General features: G+C 39.4%; 1 protein-coding gene across 1 annotated transcript in view; it reads right to left on the bottom strand.

Annotated features, from left to right (window-relative positions):
- Nucleotides 1–12,784, bottom strand: part of LOC124154705 (adenosine deaminase 2-like) — a 31,884-nt gene extending 19,100 nt beyond the window's left edge. The window contains exon 1 of the mRNA XM_046528587.1: nucleotides 12,247–12,784. Coding sequence (XP_046384543.1) covers nucleotides 12,247–12,553 — 307 coding nt within the window. The 5' untranslated portion in view covers nucleotides 12,554–12,784. The remainder of the gene's footprint in view (nucleotides 1–12,246) is intronic.
- Between the last annotated feature and the right edge of the window lie 5,173 nt (nucleotides 12,785–17,957).

Here is a 17,957-nt window from a genome sequence, read left to right as displayed (position 1 = left end):
AGTAATTGGTATATCAATATTTAAACCCTAAAATATAATTATAACGTACTTATAGCTAGCCTGAACTAAATGAATCTGGTCCTATAATACTTTTAAATTTATATTGTTGTCTTCTTCTTCCGTATGGTTCAGGAGACACAATTTTCTTTATAATGTCTGTTTTTAAAGACTAATGCAGTCTTCATCGGCAGCCCAGAAGTAGTTTGCACCTGACTTGGAACAGTGCATTACTTTCACCACGGCTTCATTTTCCAAAACAGATTGAACTTCGCCCGGATAGTAGGTATCATCATACCAACAACTCAGTCCTGCATTGTTACTAGGTCCTTAAGACTTATGATTGTGATGAGTGTTGCGAAATCTTCACAAACTTCAGGTTCTGACATTTTACTGTCAGAATCAAGACTTGGTACTAGTCTTTCTTTGCGCTTCATAGTGTCGTCACTTGCTTCGCCAACTAGCACTAATTAGTTTGAACCAGCTGGTGTCGCAGAGTGCACTTTGTGTGTATTCAACATCGGAATGGCTGACTCCCAGACATGTTACACTTCATGTGCCTTTTCTTGCACATCATTACTAGACAAATAAATTATCACAGTGTTGGGGTTTCTTGAGGTTGCATCAGCAAAGTTATCTGCAGAGCTGAAAACGATTTCTGTATTATTTGCTTTGGCATTATTCCAAACACCTCTCTTCATTGTTCCTCCTATCCAATCTACTACCCCTTTCCATGGGAGGTTGCGAAGTAGTACCAGTGTAAATTAATGTCAAACTTACTCTGAAGTAAAGGAAGAACAGAAAAAATGAAACGATTCTTGAACTGGGCTGATGTTCCATCAGAAAAATTGTGTACCGTCGAAATATCCTCATAAACAGATTTCAGATGTGCCAGAAGAAAGCTCATGTAACAATATTTTTTGTGTGACCAAGGTCATTGGATATAATAACAGAGCTCTGGCTGATTCCTTCAGAGATACAAGCGTGTGTTATGAAAACTGTAGCCTGATTGTGAGTCCAATGGGCCGAATGAATTTTGTTTTGATGAACAAGGGTGACATTTTCCGAAAAATCCATCTGTATCAGTCTTTTACTTCCATTTACTTTTGCTTTAAGTTTTTGAAATACATCAGCTTGTCTTCTTTTGATGTATGTATAAGAATATATTTCGTCTGGGGTTTTAACTCCTCAAATGCTTCATTAACTGAACTAACTATTTCAGCTTTCTGTATCTGTCCATCAAACTTTTGCCATTGAATGTACTTCAAGGGTTCGTTGTCACCCATACGCTTGAACAAATATATCTATCTGATTTACGCAATCATTGCATTTTCTTGCATACAGGTTTTAGATTCTTAGTTACAAATAACATGGCATAAAAATGTACTGTATTTTGTTGATAGCCCTGTATGTGGCTCTAAGGCTGTTAGCAACAAGCGAACATTCTCGTGATAAGAGCAAACACAAACGTTATGTGGAATGTTTGAGAAACATTTAACATGTTTAGGACGAAGGCTGCAAAATTTTGATAGCCCTATTTTAACATTTGGGTTTTTATCTTTGAAAATTGTCCAAGCTTGTTTTAAACTCACAACTAGGTATCGAGTGTGATCGTGTATTTTATTTTTTGCTCATATTTTTTTCTGTAAATAACACGGTCCTTCCAACCCGGAACCTGCCAGGTCACAACATCACTGTTGTAAACTTCTACAACTTCTTTATAATAAACTTCATTATTATCTACAACTTTGCAGGTTGAAGGTTTATTTATAACTGAAATACCAACATGCTTGGCTTAACAATGTGAGCCTAATGTGGTTTACAACATTGCTGTTATAGTGAAGTATTTTTTCTTAGAGTATAATAAATTATTAATACCAGATTTCACTTTTAGGTTATCCTTTATGGATTATGCTTAACTTTAGTTTAAATAAACACAATTCCTACCAAGGACGATAATAGTCTAATAATTGAAACTTAATACAGCCAATATAAATGAAGTTTGCAGCATTTAAAGGCTGGTGTCGGACGTAGAGTCGGACGTAGACTTCTTTTTCTACGTCCGACACCAGTATAAAAACAAAACTGTGGGACATAATATTTTTCAACTCCAGGATCCTTTAGCTATAAATAAACTCACTTTAAATCTTAACTTTCATGGTTTAAAAAAATTTTGTGTGACTGCTATAAAACTAAAACTCCTTTTTTGGTGTCGGACGTAGAACGAACTATAACTCAAAGTTAAACTACTCTATCATGGTAACTAAGAGAGTTAAAAAGTTGTAAATGACAAGAATGTTTTATTTGGTTCCTTAATCAACCAAAAACATTAACTTTGGTTTGATATGATTTTTCTTTTTTATTCCATTTATAGTAATATGACGTTATTGCAAAAACCAATTAGAAAAACACTAAATAAGATTGAAAAACAAAGTACCATATCTTTTTATTGTGGAAAATTTTCCTAAAACAAATACTAGAACTTTATAGCTGGTACTTTTAGCTTTCCAAAAATGTATAATACATAGGGGTTTGAAATTTAAAAAAATAATAGTGTTGAGGTTTACCATTTTGTGTAATTGCCCTGAAGTAAGAGTCATCCGCAAGAATAAGGCCCAAGGAATAGATGACATTGCAGCAGAGCTAATAAAAAATGCAGGAGAAGAGGTCTTAACTCAAATGTATAAAACTATCTGCGATATGTACTCAAGAGGAGATTTAATGGGTGACTTCGCGAAGAATATCATCACTCCCATACCCAAAAAGAAGAGAACTGATAAGTGAGAAGGCTCTAGGACCATGAACGACATAGCAGTCACAGCCGAGACAGAGAAGGATTTGAAGAAGACTATGATAAACATGGAAAGGAATATGGCCAGATATCAGTTGAAAATCAACAAAAGGAAGACCAAGGTGTTAGAATTCAGCAGAAGAGACGAGGCTAAGACAAACGTTAGCCTAGGAAAGCATAAGCTTGAAGAGCTTGAAGAGGAGAAATAGTTTTCTTACCTGGGAAGCCGAATTACCAACGATGGATGCAACAAGATAGAAATAGTTAGTAGAATAGTGCAGGCGAAGAGGGCTTTCTACAAATAGAAGAATCTTTTTAAAGCCGAAAATACAAGCATAGAAGTAAGGAAACAATTCATCAGATGCTACATATGTTTCTCTACGGAAGCGAGGTTTGGACGTTGAGAGCAGTAGAGAAGTCAAGAGTCGAAATGTGGTGCTACCGAAGAATGACGAAGATGAAATGGATCGACCGCTAAGTAACGTTAGCAGAAGACTTAGTTGGACACATTATGAGACATGACGACCCGACGAAAGCAATCAATCAAACAAACAAAACAAGGACAGGTGGAAGGGAAGAAGGGCAAGGGATGGCCCCGAATGAGTTGCATAGGAGAGATTTAAAAGAGAAGAAGTACGTAGCTATGAAAAGGTTAGCGTTAAGAAGAGAGGAATGGAGAGCTGCGTCAAACCAATCTTAAGACAGTTGACTGATGATGATGAATTTTGCATTCGCCCCATATTTTCCGTTTTTGGTATCTGAAATGTTCTCCTAAAACTAAAATAAAGCGTTTATTTTTCATAAAAACGATATTATTTATTATAATATTGTTTTATTATTTATTTAACGTAATTAATATCTACACTTTTACCGCTGGAATGAGAGAGTTGTGTTTCTTCGTATAGTGGTCGCTGAGCCTGGTTTATTGGGTTCTCTACAGAGTAGTGATCGTAGAATGAGTCTTTAGATAGCAAATATGCCCCTTCAAGTGTGTGCAAATAAAACTTTAACGTGGCTCGAAACTGCCCTAGGTGAACAACTCCCTATCTCTTGTATAAATACTGACCAAGTCTCCGATGTCCTTCTGAATACGAGGCTCGATACGGAGAGTAAATATATCAGCGGTATTATTTGCTCAGACTTGGTTGGTCCTTCAGAAGTCATCACACTTTGTAGTTAAAGCTTATTTCGCACATATTTCGTACGCTGCTTTTTCAATTCGTTTTCGGTAGCCTCGAAGACGATTTAAGCTCTTCACGCGCACTAGGTTCACATCAGCTTTTTATTGGTCGGATTACCGACTTATTATGCAATTTCATTCGCGTGTTTACAGTTATTTTCTAGTAAGAAGTTAGTTTCTAATAAAAAATCAACCATATGATCGTAATTTTTACATTTTGCAGCAATGTATTAATTGTTCACCAGTGTTTTTGGAGATATAACCGAGTGATGCGGATCAAGTTCGAGGAACATATTTTTATGACCGTTCATTTCGATAACCATTACGAGTTTCAATGAGTACATATGAATCAAATAGGTTTTTTTTTCAACTCATGGGCTGATGTTGGTACATCTCAGGCAAAAAACGAATCTGAGCTTTGCATGTGCGAACGCCACTCATTCATTGTGCGCCGTGGACACGAATTCGTGCCTTTTAGAAGTCGTCTGGAACCCATTCGTGTCGTGGGGGCGGGCGGTGATTACCTACACGGTGTCAATCACGTACCGAATATATATATATCGGTTCGCACACATCGGACGCCGCCGAAAACGGCTCGAAGACGTGCTCTGCCGAAGAGAACCACAATCGAGTGCTACGAGCGGGTCATTCCATTTCAAGTCACCCAAAATGGATAAAATTTGTTGCTCGACATTTTTAATTACCCTGATTTTTTATCCTTGGTTCTCTACAAGTAGACAATCACAAAGCACCATTTGAAATAATTTACAAGGCGTACTTTTTTTTTGGCAGCCATTTTTAAAAGGGCGGATGGGCAAATTTAGATGAAAAACGTGGTTTGCATAAAGCTTAATTTCGAAGCTATTTTAAAAGATATCAGAATAATTGAAAAACTTATATGTTTATCATAAAAATAGCTATTGGAAACTGTTTTTTTAAATTTTCTATCATAAAATACAGTTAGTCAAAATCTTTCCGTAAAAAGTCAGGAAAAATTTGTCAATACTAACTTTTTAACGATATAAATTTTTTTGAAGGAAACAAGGCTCACTAATTAAATCTTATTTCTGAGTTGAATAGTTTAAAAACTACTTGCAGTATTATTTTTAGTACTGAGAATGCACTCCTTTCTTTCTAGAGCTTGTCAAACAATGCCGAAAGCCTTTTAACGACGATTTTCGCAGGTCAATATCTAAAAAGGGACTGAATGGAAACAAGAGAAATTTTTACAGAATGTTCTTTATACACATATACATGTGTCACAAAAAAATTATGACTGATTGTGAGACTCTTCTACATTTAGAGTAGTGGAGCAGTGAATTTCAATAAAAATGCAACCACTTTCTGAGTTGAATACTTAAAAAACTACTTGCAGTATTAGTGCAGGAGAAACTGTTGTCACCAACGCAACCACGACGCGGTGAAACCCGGAGAATGCAGCGTACACTACCAGCGCACCGCGGAAGCCTTCGCACCAAGTATTCTAGTAGCTATAGTAGCTATATCTGAAGACGCTGGCACTGCTGCTAGCGGAAATGTTGTCATCAACAAGCAACCAGACGCGGTAGCACCGGAAGAATGGAGATTTTGGAACCTCGACACCGCGGAAACCTACGCAGTCACAAACAACAAGTATTGTTTAAACTATTAAAATTATTAAAATTACATTTAAAATTACCTTTATATTGAAAATTCATTTCAAATAGAAATATTTTGCGGTCTGCATCGTGACCGCCATCTGTTGCAACTACAACGCACTTGCGGGAGTAAGCTGCAGTACAAAATAGTTACATATCGGACGCCGCCGAAAACGGTTCGAAGACGTCCCGTGCCGAAGGGAACCATAATCGAGTGCGACGAGCCTAATGCATCAAGTCGTCCGATTAGGTGAAGCATAACATTTGCACGTGCATTTTTGAAGGAGAATCGCTTCGTTGGTTTTCCAAGGCTCTGACTGGTTTTGGGGGAAAAGATGAGTTTCTTTGGTGAAAATATTATATATGTATTTACCTATGATCTATGAGTTAAAATTTTCAAAAAAAGGGACTTCATTTCCATTCAAAAGTAAAATAAAGACATTTTAATGGATGTGTTGCGATTAAGTGAAGTGGCTGTTATGATTCTGGGGAATATTGATGATGTCAAATGGGAATCCAGCTGGCCAATGCTGTTGCAAGTAATGAGCCAAGTCGGTCGTTTAAGTGATGTCGTTCATCGTTTACTCTCATTCACTTAATGAGTCAATCGCGAATGGTCGATCGTCGGTCGCTACCTATGTCTGCATACGTTCTCCTACATGCATCTTGAATGTAGGCTGCATTTGAAGGGTTTCACCGCGTCGTGGTTGTGTTGCACACATCAGTTTCTCCTGCATTCCAGCAGGCGTCTTCAGGTCGAAGTGCTTATGCGGTGAAACCCAGAAAATGTAGCCTACATTACCAACGCACCGCGGATGCCTTCGCACCAACGACATCTTGAATATAGCAATAATTAGTGATTCAATTCCAATGCTGGAAAAACCGCGGTTATCTGAGGCGTCGCATTCGATGGAAATTTTCATTCGCCAGCCATCGTTGTCGGTTTTGAAAGACCTTTTTTATCGATCACGAATGACCGACACGACTGCATTCGTGAACGACCGACCACTGATCTCAATCGCGAATGACGACCATCGACTTCGGTCACGAATGTCAGACAAACGGCTTCGGTCGCGAACGGTCAAAAAGATTGAGTCGTTCGTCTGAATGATCCTGTTTAATCAATCGATTACACAAAATACATATTTAGATCGCACATGTCGGTCGCTCACGACCGATCCATAACGACCGACTCTTAACGACCAAAAACAAACGCGATCAGTCGGCAACTACATCAGCATACTAAGCAGAAAGTCGTCTCAATTGGAGTATTATACAATCTGGTTTGAGGTACCTATTATACAATCTGGTGCGTCTTGTAGTGCATTAACGAATTATTCTCAGCTATGGCATACTTAGCATTTATTAAACTCCACCCTTTTTATGGAGAAAGTGACGAATTTCCACACCTATCGGTTCGGCAAAATATTTCTCTTATTTTATCGTTTATATTTGAATTATGCTTGAATGCTAACGTATTATTTTAGTATGAATTATTCAGCGATTTTCATAAAACCTGGGATCGTAAAACTAAATTATCCCAGTCAGTATAAAGAATAAAATAGAAAAACTCAATATAATTCAACGCTAAAGGTGAATTTGATCAAATGAAAATATTGCATAAATTGTGTCGCACGCAAGGACAACAAAATGTACCTTTGCTCAACGAGTCGATCAATCAAGAGCTCGTTGGAATCAATTGATTTGCATTCGAGTAAGTCTCCGATGGCAATGGCGTCACACATGAGGGGAGTAAACACTTATCTACGAGGAGCCAAACTTGTCGGCGCATCGTATTTCCCGCCGAAAAAAAAGAGTAGGTCAAGATTCTATCTAAATCCACGACCCCATCATCATCTTGTGGAGTTCTGCCCGTCGGCAGGTCCCCCGCACCAATGCTGTCTCCATTCCATCCTGTCTCCGGCCATCTCCTTCAAGTCTCCATATCTTTCCATGTCAATTTTAACGTTCTCCATATCAATTTTAACGTTGTCGATAAACTTCAGAATTCTCCTTCCCCTTCTTCTGACCCCTTCCACCGATCCCTCCAAAGCTACTTTCAAAATTCCATTCCCTCTCATCAAATGTCCCAGACAAATGTCCTTCCTTTGATTTATTTTGTCCATCAGCATTCTTTTCTCCTCCATCCTATTTAACACTCGCTCATTCCTAACTCGATCTGTCCACCGTATTCCCTCCAAACCCACATCTCAAACGCCCTGTCAATACATTCCCTGTCTCTCTTCCCCATCACTCTATTTCCCAAATCCATTCGTAGAGATGACAAAGGAGAAAGAGGCGCAAACCGCAGCTCGTCTTGGCTCATTCATACTTTTAATTTTCAGCACTGGAATGGGCTCGCTCAATCGCTATTCATTTGCGGAATTCGGGATGATGAAAATAATAATACGCTGTTGAAGTTGCTTCGGGTTTCCCACCGGATGAGGTTCTCCATCTCTGCCGACGTTTCGATGGTCGTGTCGTCCGTCGTCATCAGGGCACGGCCATCGAAACGTCGGCAGAGACGGAGAACCTCATCCGGTGGGAAACCCGAAGCAACTTCAACATCATCATACGCCGGGAAAACCTCAGATCTTTCTTCAATAATAATATGCCTTTATTGGGGCGAGGTTGAGTCTAAGAAGTCCCCTCTTCCACCTAACCCCTAGATATGGTAGGAAAAGATAAGTTGTGATTTGGGAAATCTTCCCCATTGAGCCAATGGCTCGAATTTTAAAATAAGAAAGCGCGGAAGCTGCCTCTCATTTTTCATGAGCTGGTGACGTCATTAGAATTATGGTTCATTCACTTGCTGAAGGGAAAAATCTTTCATTGAGCTAGAGAATCGCTCCAAAGAGTGCGAACCAGAGCGGAACGCGAGAAGCTAGTGGACAAGGCGTAGAAATAGCTGCGAAGGGGAGATGTGGTCGGCATGAGTTTTGGACAGCGCAATCAACGACAAAAACGGCTACAAGAAGAGCATTATTGGAATGTAAGAGTAAAATATTTGGTAAAAGTTTAGAAGAAAATCCGAAGGGATTTTGGTCTGACGTGAGTGAGGTTCAAGGTAATAAATCTACGGTAACGTCTCTCAAAAACAACCATGAAGAAAGAGCTATCGACAACTCAGTAAAAGCGAAATCCTTAACTCCTATTCAAAACGTATTCTACTTAAAGCGTAAACACTACCTGTTTTCACAAAACACGGATACACTTCCTGGACTGTATAAAACTCCAAGGAACTCTTAGGAAAGTGGGTGAAAAAGAAACCGACTCTGCGGTATGGATAAAATATACAAATGGGATAAATCATGGAGAGAACCAAGAAATAAAGTGAGAAAACCTAATTTCATTGATAGGAACGATCATCAGTTCGAAATTAAATGCCGGACGCAGAGGACTAATGTTAAAAAAAATTCCTACCTCCATAGAGCTCTTTCCTGGTAATATAAAAATATTTAAGAAAAAACTGAAAAATTTGACTTAATTTTTTTAAGCTGTTTTAATTGAATTAAAAAAAATTATACTCTGACCAGTTCGTATGTGATTGTGTGGATATTTTGTGTTTTCTTTTTTGGATGTGCATGTTACCACCTGGCCAGTTGCCAAATTGTAAGTGATTACGATAATAATAAATGTTCAAAAGTCACATCCGATATACCCTATGGAAGTGTCCCTTATTGTTTCTTTGGTAAATTCATGATATCACTCCCTTTAAAGATACTAAAATTCGACTTTTCGCGGACGATGCAGTGCTGCACAGGAATAATAACGGAAAACCTATTTCGATGATATCCATGTTATTCTCCACTCTGAGATGCTTTGTCCACAATGGATTTGTGTGGCACTCCGGTGCCATCACGGGAGTTGAAACTGGCACGCGAACATCGGCCCAGTGGAGGCACATTGTGAACAGGTTCATTTTTTTACAAAGTTTCATCGACAAGAATTTGTGAATCTTCACATTTTCTATTTTATTTGTAGAGTTACTGCTATAAATATTGAGTGTCGGTCGTTAGCTTGGGTGATTAAGAAATTCAATCTTTGCAAGTGTTTCGGAATTTCATGAATTCTATCTTCAGGGCTACGTAGAAAGAAAGAATCATCCGAGGGTACAACACCTACACCTAACAGATTATTTAACAAAATGATAAAATTTTAAGAGGGATAATTACCTTAGCATTGGTTGTATGGGTGCATAATTTTTACTACTTAATATTTGGATAATCCTCTAAAAATTAAAGCTCATGGAATAAATGTAATAATGGAACTACAAAAACATTGGCAGGATATCTATAGGAACCACCAAAAGATACCTTTATGGGTCAATGTGTATGGCATGAAAACGATATTCTATTGTTAATATAACAACAGAGCAGCTGGATGTCAGTATGTAAAATTATAAACTGCACCAATTGCACTTAACTGCTGCTAGTGGGAAGAAAACCCTCTGCTGATTTTCTTACCACCAGCAGGTCCCAAACTCCAAAGTTCTCTCCACCTCTCCCCTTTTATGCCTTCTTTTAAACTTCACTTCGTGTGCCTTCTTCTTCCTCTTCTATTTTCTCCCTCCACTGTTCCCTCGACTGCTGTATTTAAAATCCCCTTCCCTCTTAAAATATTCCCGATCCAATTCCCCTTTTTCTTTAGTACAGTTCCCAATAATGTTCTTTCCTCCCTTACTCTTACGAAATGGGTCGCTATGAAAAAGATAGCGGATAGGAGAGAAGAATGGAGAGCTGCGTCAAACCAATCAATCTGCATTAATCCAAACACCCTAGAGGTGTCTCGCAGGGCATTATGTTGATGTAGATTAATCCCAAGATTGTTGACTATTAATGATTAATTAATGACGATGAGGTCTACCCCAGGCATTTTGCTACATAACCTACAGAGTCAAAGAGAGTTTATAAAAAGTCGAAAAATGATTTTTGTCTGACTTTTTCCGAATCCGGACCATTGTGCGCTGTTCGTTAGTCAGAGGTCGTCAGAGTTCGCCCATGAGATGCGCCCTTATTTCAGATATATGATGCGTACGCAACTCCATCTTTCGGCATGGACGGCAACCCCTGTGGCCCTATCGTTAATATCAGCCCACTGCCATCGCCGGATTTGGCTGTTGTTTGCTTATCGCAATCAAGTGGACCACATACAAGGGTATGAACCAGTGTATCCCGTATAAGTTATATTTTGTCTGCCACTTCGGTCGCATTTTAATCGGTCTTCCAAAATGGGTGGCGATGGGTGCAGAGAGATGCATTTATTCTCAACTTTTAACATATAATATTTACAGACGCGAGAAATATCATTGTAAAGTTATACATTTGAGAAATCACATCATCACGAATAAAGATTTCGGCTGACGGCCCCATTAAATAGCTTATGTCTTCTTGGTGACATTCGGATCGCTCGGCCAGTCAGCGACGCGAGTGGCCACTTTTGTAAACCCTTTGTGATGCTCGGTGGGTGGCAAGTGAAAATACATACAGAAGCCACCTGGAGAGTCCTCCATTTTGTAATGTTCCTGCTCCGAACCACAATGAAGGGGTAAATGGCACGCGTAGCACTTGGATCTTAATATTAAGGTGTCGGGTTCAAGAAGGGTGCAGCCCAGAAACACCACATTACGAAATCCTAGGGAGAGGAGCTGCCACTTACCTTTCAACGTCGCCTTTTACTTAGAAACCGTAGCGCCTTGGCGATAAAGAATACGAGTACTACGTATCTTGATTTCAGATTGCAAAAATCTTTCCTGGGATTCGCACTGGCTGATGTTTCGACTGAATGACGTCCACGACGTTGCGACGATTCCGAAAGCGACTTATGTTAGTATTCACCTTCCTCAGGGCATTTCTCCCTCATGTTTGACATTCTTTATATTCTTTTGGGCTTCTTGGAATTCGACTCTCTACGGCCCATAATGGAACTAGAACGAAAGCGAGATCGATTGAGTCATTTAGAACTAGATATCAGGAATTATTTAGAGAAGACAGATACGTAAATGTGAGAAGATTAGCTGATAGGAGGGCGTCAAAAAATCCTAGATTTGCTGACCTATGATGACGATATGCAATTTGGCTCTACTTAAAATAGAAATTGTCGATAAAGGTTAGAACATAACCATCTGTAAGTTTTTTGTGACGAAGGAACGGACAAGAAACAAAGATTCGAAGTTATCATTACTCCCTGATACTTCACCTCATCTATCACCTCTACGTTGATACCGTCCACAACATATCGGCACATAGGGATAGTTGGATGACTTGCGCAAGAAATGTATCGCCGTGCATTTTATCAAATTAACATCTCGTCTCCTCTCTTCGCTCCTAACATTAACGTTGTTTAAACCCGATGATAGAATTTCAAAGTCTGAGGGATCGCTAATTTCGTGATAGCCGGTAGTCTTCAGCAATTTGTTCCGAAGCAGATGTCATTTGTATGTTGTCATAATGAACGAAAGGGAGCCGATCACACTTCCTTGTGGGACACCTGATGTCACTCAAACTACATCTTATTCCATCAAAAACTACTATTTTCTTACGATCACTCGGAAAGTCCCGCTTCCACTTTAGAACTCCTTCGTTTAGCCCGCACGACGGAAGGATGAATGACAGAGCACCGCCGTGCAAGCCACGTTTTACCTTTGGGTAGAGCCTTGATAAAGCGGAAGACCTCCGACCTCTCGATGTCCCCCTTGGCCTCGAAGAAGTGCTTCGCCGGCGGGAAGGGGGCGTCGCCACTCACGGCGGACGCGAGCTCCCGCCGCTTGGCGCTCATCAGCAACTCGTTCACCACCTCCTCACTGCTGCTGAGGACCACGGACGACCCCACGGCCAGACCCGCCTCCTGCCCCACGAACTCTTTCCTCTCGTCCCAGTAGGACGCCCCCGCTGAGCAGACGCCCACCGCCAGCAACGCAAGCGCCAGCCACAGCGAATTCACAGCCATGGTCTCGCAGCCGAAGATAGACGCTCTCTCTCTCTCGATAGCTGATACCTGTCTGTCACTCGTTCCGCTTACGAGAGTGAAAAATCACGGCGCATTTGCACGGTGTGTGCTTTCTGTATCTCCCATTTCCTCGATTATATCGACACGTTATCTTCCCGCCGCCGGTATGCGAGAACGGTGTGAAAAAATAAATGAGTAAAAAAAGTCTTCCAAAGTGTCCCCGTGCGTCCGGTCGCCTCCCTCCTTGTCGAGCGCACGACCCTCATTCATTTGTTGGCAATCCTCTCCCTCCCTCCTTCCCCTCCCTCGTGCTTCCCCCCACCCCTTTGAAGAGTCATGTTTGCAAGTAAGTGTGCCACGGTCGCAAAGATGACGCGAATGGAGGACTTTCGCAGCCAGCCAGTGTAGAGACTCTCTTGCAGTTCAGAGAAAAAAGAGAGAGAGATATCCGAGTGATGCTGGCGTTTTATCTTTTCGATTGATTAGGACGTCGCAGGTGTTCATTGGACGACAGTAGGCTTAGTCGCCATTTTTGTTTTACTGTCGTTTTTGATCATTTAACGCACGTTCTACGCAGTGAAGTAATTTCCCGAGGCCTAACTAACGCGATAAAACGGATTAGTCGTATGAAGCGATGAAACGTGGAAAGCAAAAGGTTCTGAAGAAGGGGGAAGAAAAAGAAATTTTACACAAGCAGACACGAACATGCACGGACGCACTCGATTATTATATGCAGATTAACTCTAAAGAATCCTCGTCGAACGCCGGAGACCAAACTGGCCTAGGAGGAAAACCAAATAGGCCGTTAATAATGTGTTTCCTGCTTTAGTCTGAAAGCCAGAGGTGCGTGGTTCAACTCCCGGTCGAGGTCACTCATGGACATCAATGTGAATATAATCACCAGCGCCGATATAGGTAGCCTTTGCTACGTGTAATCTATGTATCATAAATATTATAATAATAACCCTTCTCCATTCCTTAGAAGGGTGCTTAACCTCTTGTTCTTGTAACCTGTTATCAAGGATCGGATATTCTTGTGGTGCGGGCATACGTTCTCTCCCAAATTCGTACGTGTTCTTGTATAACTATCAATTAATCCCTCAAGATCGAAGCCATCACTATTTCAACGAGCAGCGCGACTCATTTGATCACTGTGTACCCTAAGGTAGACAATAATGGCAGTATGTCGCAAATAAGGGCATATTTGATTAGTTATCGGTAGAGATACTTGAAAATAGCACTTTAATTTTAATTTTGTAGCACTTTCAATAACAGTTTATAGAATTTTGTAGCATCTTTTTTTTCTTTACTTTTATAATGTATCATTAGTATTTGACGACCAAGTGTGATGAAAGACTGTTATTTGAAATTATACGGAATAGTTTGAATAATTATGGGGTAGAGCATTAATAAATTAAGAAATAAGATATAAAGTAAATAATTAAAAATGATATTAGTAGCCTGAATATCATTTTAACCAGTTGAACATCAACATTGAACAAGTTTCAACTCTTTCTTCCTTCAGCAGGTTGGTCAGTAACAATTAGATTGTAATGGCTGAAAAACCTCCCATCATCCGCGATGCTATAGATGGTGTCCAGATTGTCTGGAGTGCAGCATTGACAAAGAATGATGGCAAAAAGTATTTGCTTAACATCGCATAAGCCAGTGGAGTTCTCTCTCAACCTGTCTAGTAGCTGCCGGTGAACATACAGGCGACCAGCCAGTTGGAAAAATTGTATGAGATTTCGTTCCTTTTCATGATTATTCAAAGTTACCTCCCGTCGGTGTAATAAGACTTAAAAAAATTTGAAAATTATTTGCCACTCGCGGAAGGTTGCAGAAATGTACATGTGTATAAAGATCGTATTATTTTGTACGAGCTGCAACAACATTTCCGGGGGAAGAGCTTTTGATGGGTACCGAAGGGACACCCTGTTCAAATATAAGCATATCACAATGATTTATACGGTATTTCAGCTTTTAATCTTTATTCATATGTGCTCGCATCCTTGATGCTTTGTGTTCCTTGAGCAAATGTGGTCAAATGTTCCTGTAAGCAAAGAATTGGCAGAAAGAGGGTGGAATGAAATAATATTTTGCTGCCAAAACGGTCGTACTTGCTATTAATTTTTCGTTTTTGTTTGTGCCCGTCATAAAATTGACTAATGATCGTCGAATTTTGTCATCCTTCCGTTGGTCCGCGATGGTCCCATGAAGGGTAGGGATCCTTGGAAGGCGTGTGCTCCACGAGACGTTGTGTCCTCGTTGGGGGAAATGCCCTTCAAACGAGCTGCAGCCACGCCGACAACGGCAGGAGACGGAGGAGAAGGGGTTCGACCCTTGACAGAGTGCCTCGTGCCTGCTGCGGCGGTGGCTCGACTTATTTTTTCAGCTGTTTTCTTTCCCTTCCTGGAATAATTAATTTTCTCATTTGTTCGGAAATAACTCAATTGACTGTTTTTGCGTCTAGATATTTAAAGATACAAAAAAATTAAATTTCCCGCAGACGAGAATGAAAAACGACCATGGAAGAATATTAAATGGGAAATTTAAGGATCAGTTAACTATAATATACTTTAGAAGAATTTACAGGTACTCATCAGATGTCGCAAATTAGTAGTTATAAATTGTTCTCTTATTAATTAAATGTGGTACTCAAATTTCATTTACGACAGTCACTCATGTTAAACGCTTCAGTGTGGTAGTCTTGGACCGACTGATTATTCTAAGTAAGATTTAATCATTATACTGATAGAATTTTTGTCGACACCATATATATTTTCGTAGTAACATAACATCAATAAGTATGAAGTTACATGAGTTTTGTAGCTTTATTTTTGCGATGTACCTTAAGAGGATCATGATGACTTGCATGCCTTCAATTTGCATTCTCTACAATATTAAGCTTTTCCCTCATGCCCAACAAAAGTGGAGAGAGTTGTTTGATCTGTAATGATTCTCTGTACATACAGATTAACACGGATGGAGAATTGTAGGCAATACGGACACGGGATGGAGAGGACACTGCATGCTCAATAAATTTGTCTATATGGTTTAATTTTCAACATTAATAATATGAAATTAGTTGAACTTCATGCTTATAAACAAATCGATGAAGCTAACAGGGAAAACTCGGGTCGGGGCGCGGATGTTATAGTACAGGGGAGTGCTCCTTCTTTGAAAGTGGATAGTCAGAAAATTGGTCTTTATCTTCATTTTGTTCTTTCGGGTCTTTGCATATTTTTTGAGGAGTGTTAATTGGCATTCATATACGCAATTTGAGGAGTCTTGTAGGTTAAAGTGCAATATCTGGGCCCATGTCTCTGGTAGTCCAAAGTTGGGTGGGGTCCAACCTTGGAAGGGTCGCTTTCCATGGCCCTCTGAATGAACGGCTCCCTCCCGAAAACTGACCGCTCACTGAAATAATGGAAGAAAAAAATGATGGTTTGCTTCGCATTCCCGCCAATCTAATGATTAATTACGTATTCGAACCATGTTTGAGATAAAATTAGCTTATTTTCTGACCTTTGGCGTAAATGTGGCTGTGGACCGTCGAAAAATGACATGAGCGCTTGGGAACGGATGAGTTATTGGGGTGTTTGAGAGTGTTGCGAGCCTTATTTGGGATTCTCGCACTGTTCATTTCCCCGCACACGCTTAAGTTACTTTTCCAGGGAAGTAGAGAGACAAGCGCAGATTTGAAATGGACGCTCTTGTGAGTGATGGATTAGTGCCAATAAAAATCATATTTCTTTACTAACGAACATAATATACGAAATAAATGGAGAATATTATATTCGCATATACAGTTGACATCGAGATTTAAATACTTTACATATTTCTTCCTTTGGCGTGGCCCTACTTGAAATGAGGTTCTAGGATTCGCGAAATTCTGGCCTTTGGCAGTGGCTTACGATACTGTGAATGTGCCCTTAACTCATCTACAAATGTCACGTTATAATTTTCCGTTTTTCTAATAAATGCCATTAAGTACCTCCAGCAGGTTGGCTGCATCTCATAGCACATGGTCTTTGTGATTGCATTATCTCAGGGGCGGATCCAGGATTTCTTTCTTGGGGGGGGGGAGTAACAAGCAAGGCCGTATTCTAGATTTTTTTCTGGGGGGGCACAAGGATACATCGTAATACAAAACGAACGCAATGATAATGTGATCGCATTAAAAATCTTGCGCTTTTTTTCTTTCTTTGTGTTTTCTTTCTTTGTGTTTTCTTTCTTTGTGTTTTCTTTCCTTTGTGTTTGTACTCCCCCATAGATCTGTGCATTATCTATTCATATACATATTCGTAAAAGCTCTTGTGTGCTTTGCCAGCTGGCCTACATCTAGATAACACCCTGTAGTCTACCGCAAGGGTGTTTAACAGGGGCGACTATTCGTCAATAACAGGGAACAAAAAAAGGGAAGGGATACTCGCATAGCAATAAATCAATTATTCTCATTCACACTACACAAAACACTCTCATCGTACTAAATTCACACCAAAGAACATACACAGTTCACACTACACAACACACACTCAACATGTGAAATTACATACTCTCGTTAACACTTAATTACATTCTAATATTCACCTTGTACAGCATACCTCACTACAATCCATCATTTTGCTCACATTCAGCAACAGACAACACAGCTGCGGATCCAGGATAGGGACAAGGTGGGGGAGGATAAGTAGAGGGTAACCTCCCAGCAGTAGTGGGGGTCCGAACAGAATTACCATTCTATCTAGTGTGAATGCGATACCCAAGGGAGAGGGGCTGTAACCCCCTTGGCCCTCCCAGATATCCGCCACTGAGGCAAAATATAACAAAAATAAGTGATTAAAAATTAATATTTTATAAAAGTACATTATTTAAGTTAATATATATGTTAGACATGGATATATAATTTTAATTTGTTGAAAATACCATGGACAAGTGTTAAATTGAAATGGAAACAAAATTGTTTTTTATAGAATAGGAAGCAATATCAAGTTTTTATTTGTTACAGTTGAGGGTAAAATAAATGCATATATTTAAAATTAAATATATTTAAAGTAACAAGATCTACACATAAAAAATGATAACAAAATTTGATTTCCAACTATGCAAACAACAAAAAAAATTAATTTTTAATTCTCATTTCTAACAGTAGCAAATGAACATGGCAGTTAATCAAAGTTATTTTTGTGTGCAAAGTATAATATTGATGGAATTGAGAAGACATACAATTACATTTTACTTTATTATTACAAGTATAATTTTCCACAAGGTGAAAATACAAAAACTAGGTAATTTAAAAAATTTCATCTACCCTACTGTACATGCACCAGGAAGATATTTAAAATTGAAAATGGCCGTATTATTGAATTTTTATTGATAATAACATAGCAAATGCTTATAA

This window comes from Ischnura elegans, chromosome 2, assembly GCF_921293095.1.
Source record: "Ischnura elegans chromosome 2, ioIscEleg1.1, whole genome shotgun sequence".
Classification (NCBI taxonomy): Eukaryota; Metazoa; Arthropoda; class Insecta; order Odonata; family Coenagrionidae; genus Ischnura; species Ischnura elegans.
Note: the sequence above shows the minus strand (reverse complement) of the source record. Positions and strands in the feature narration are given on the sequence as shown.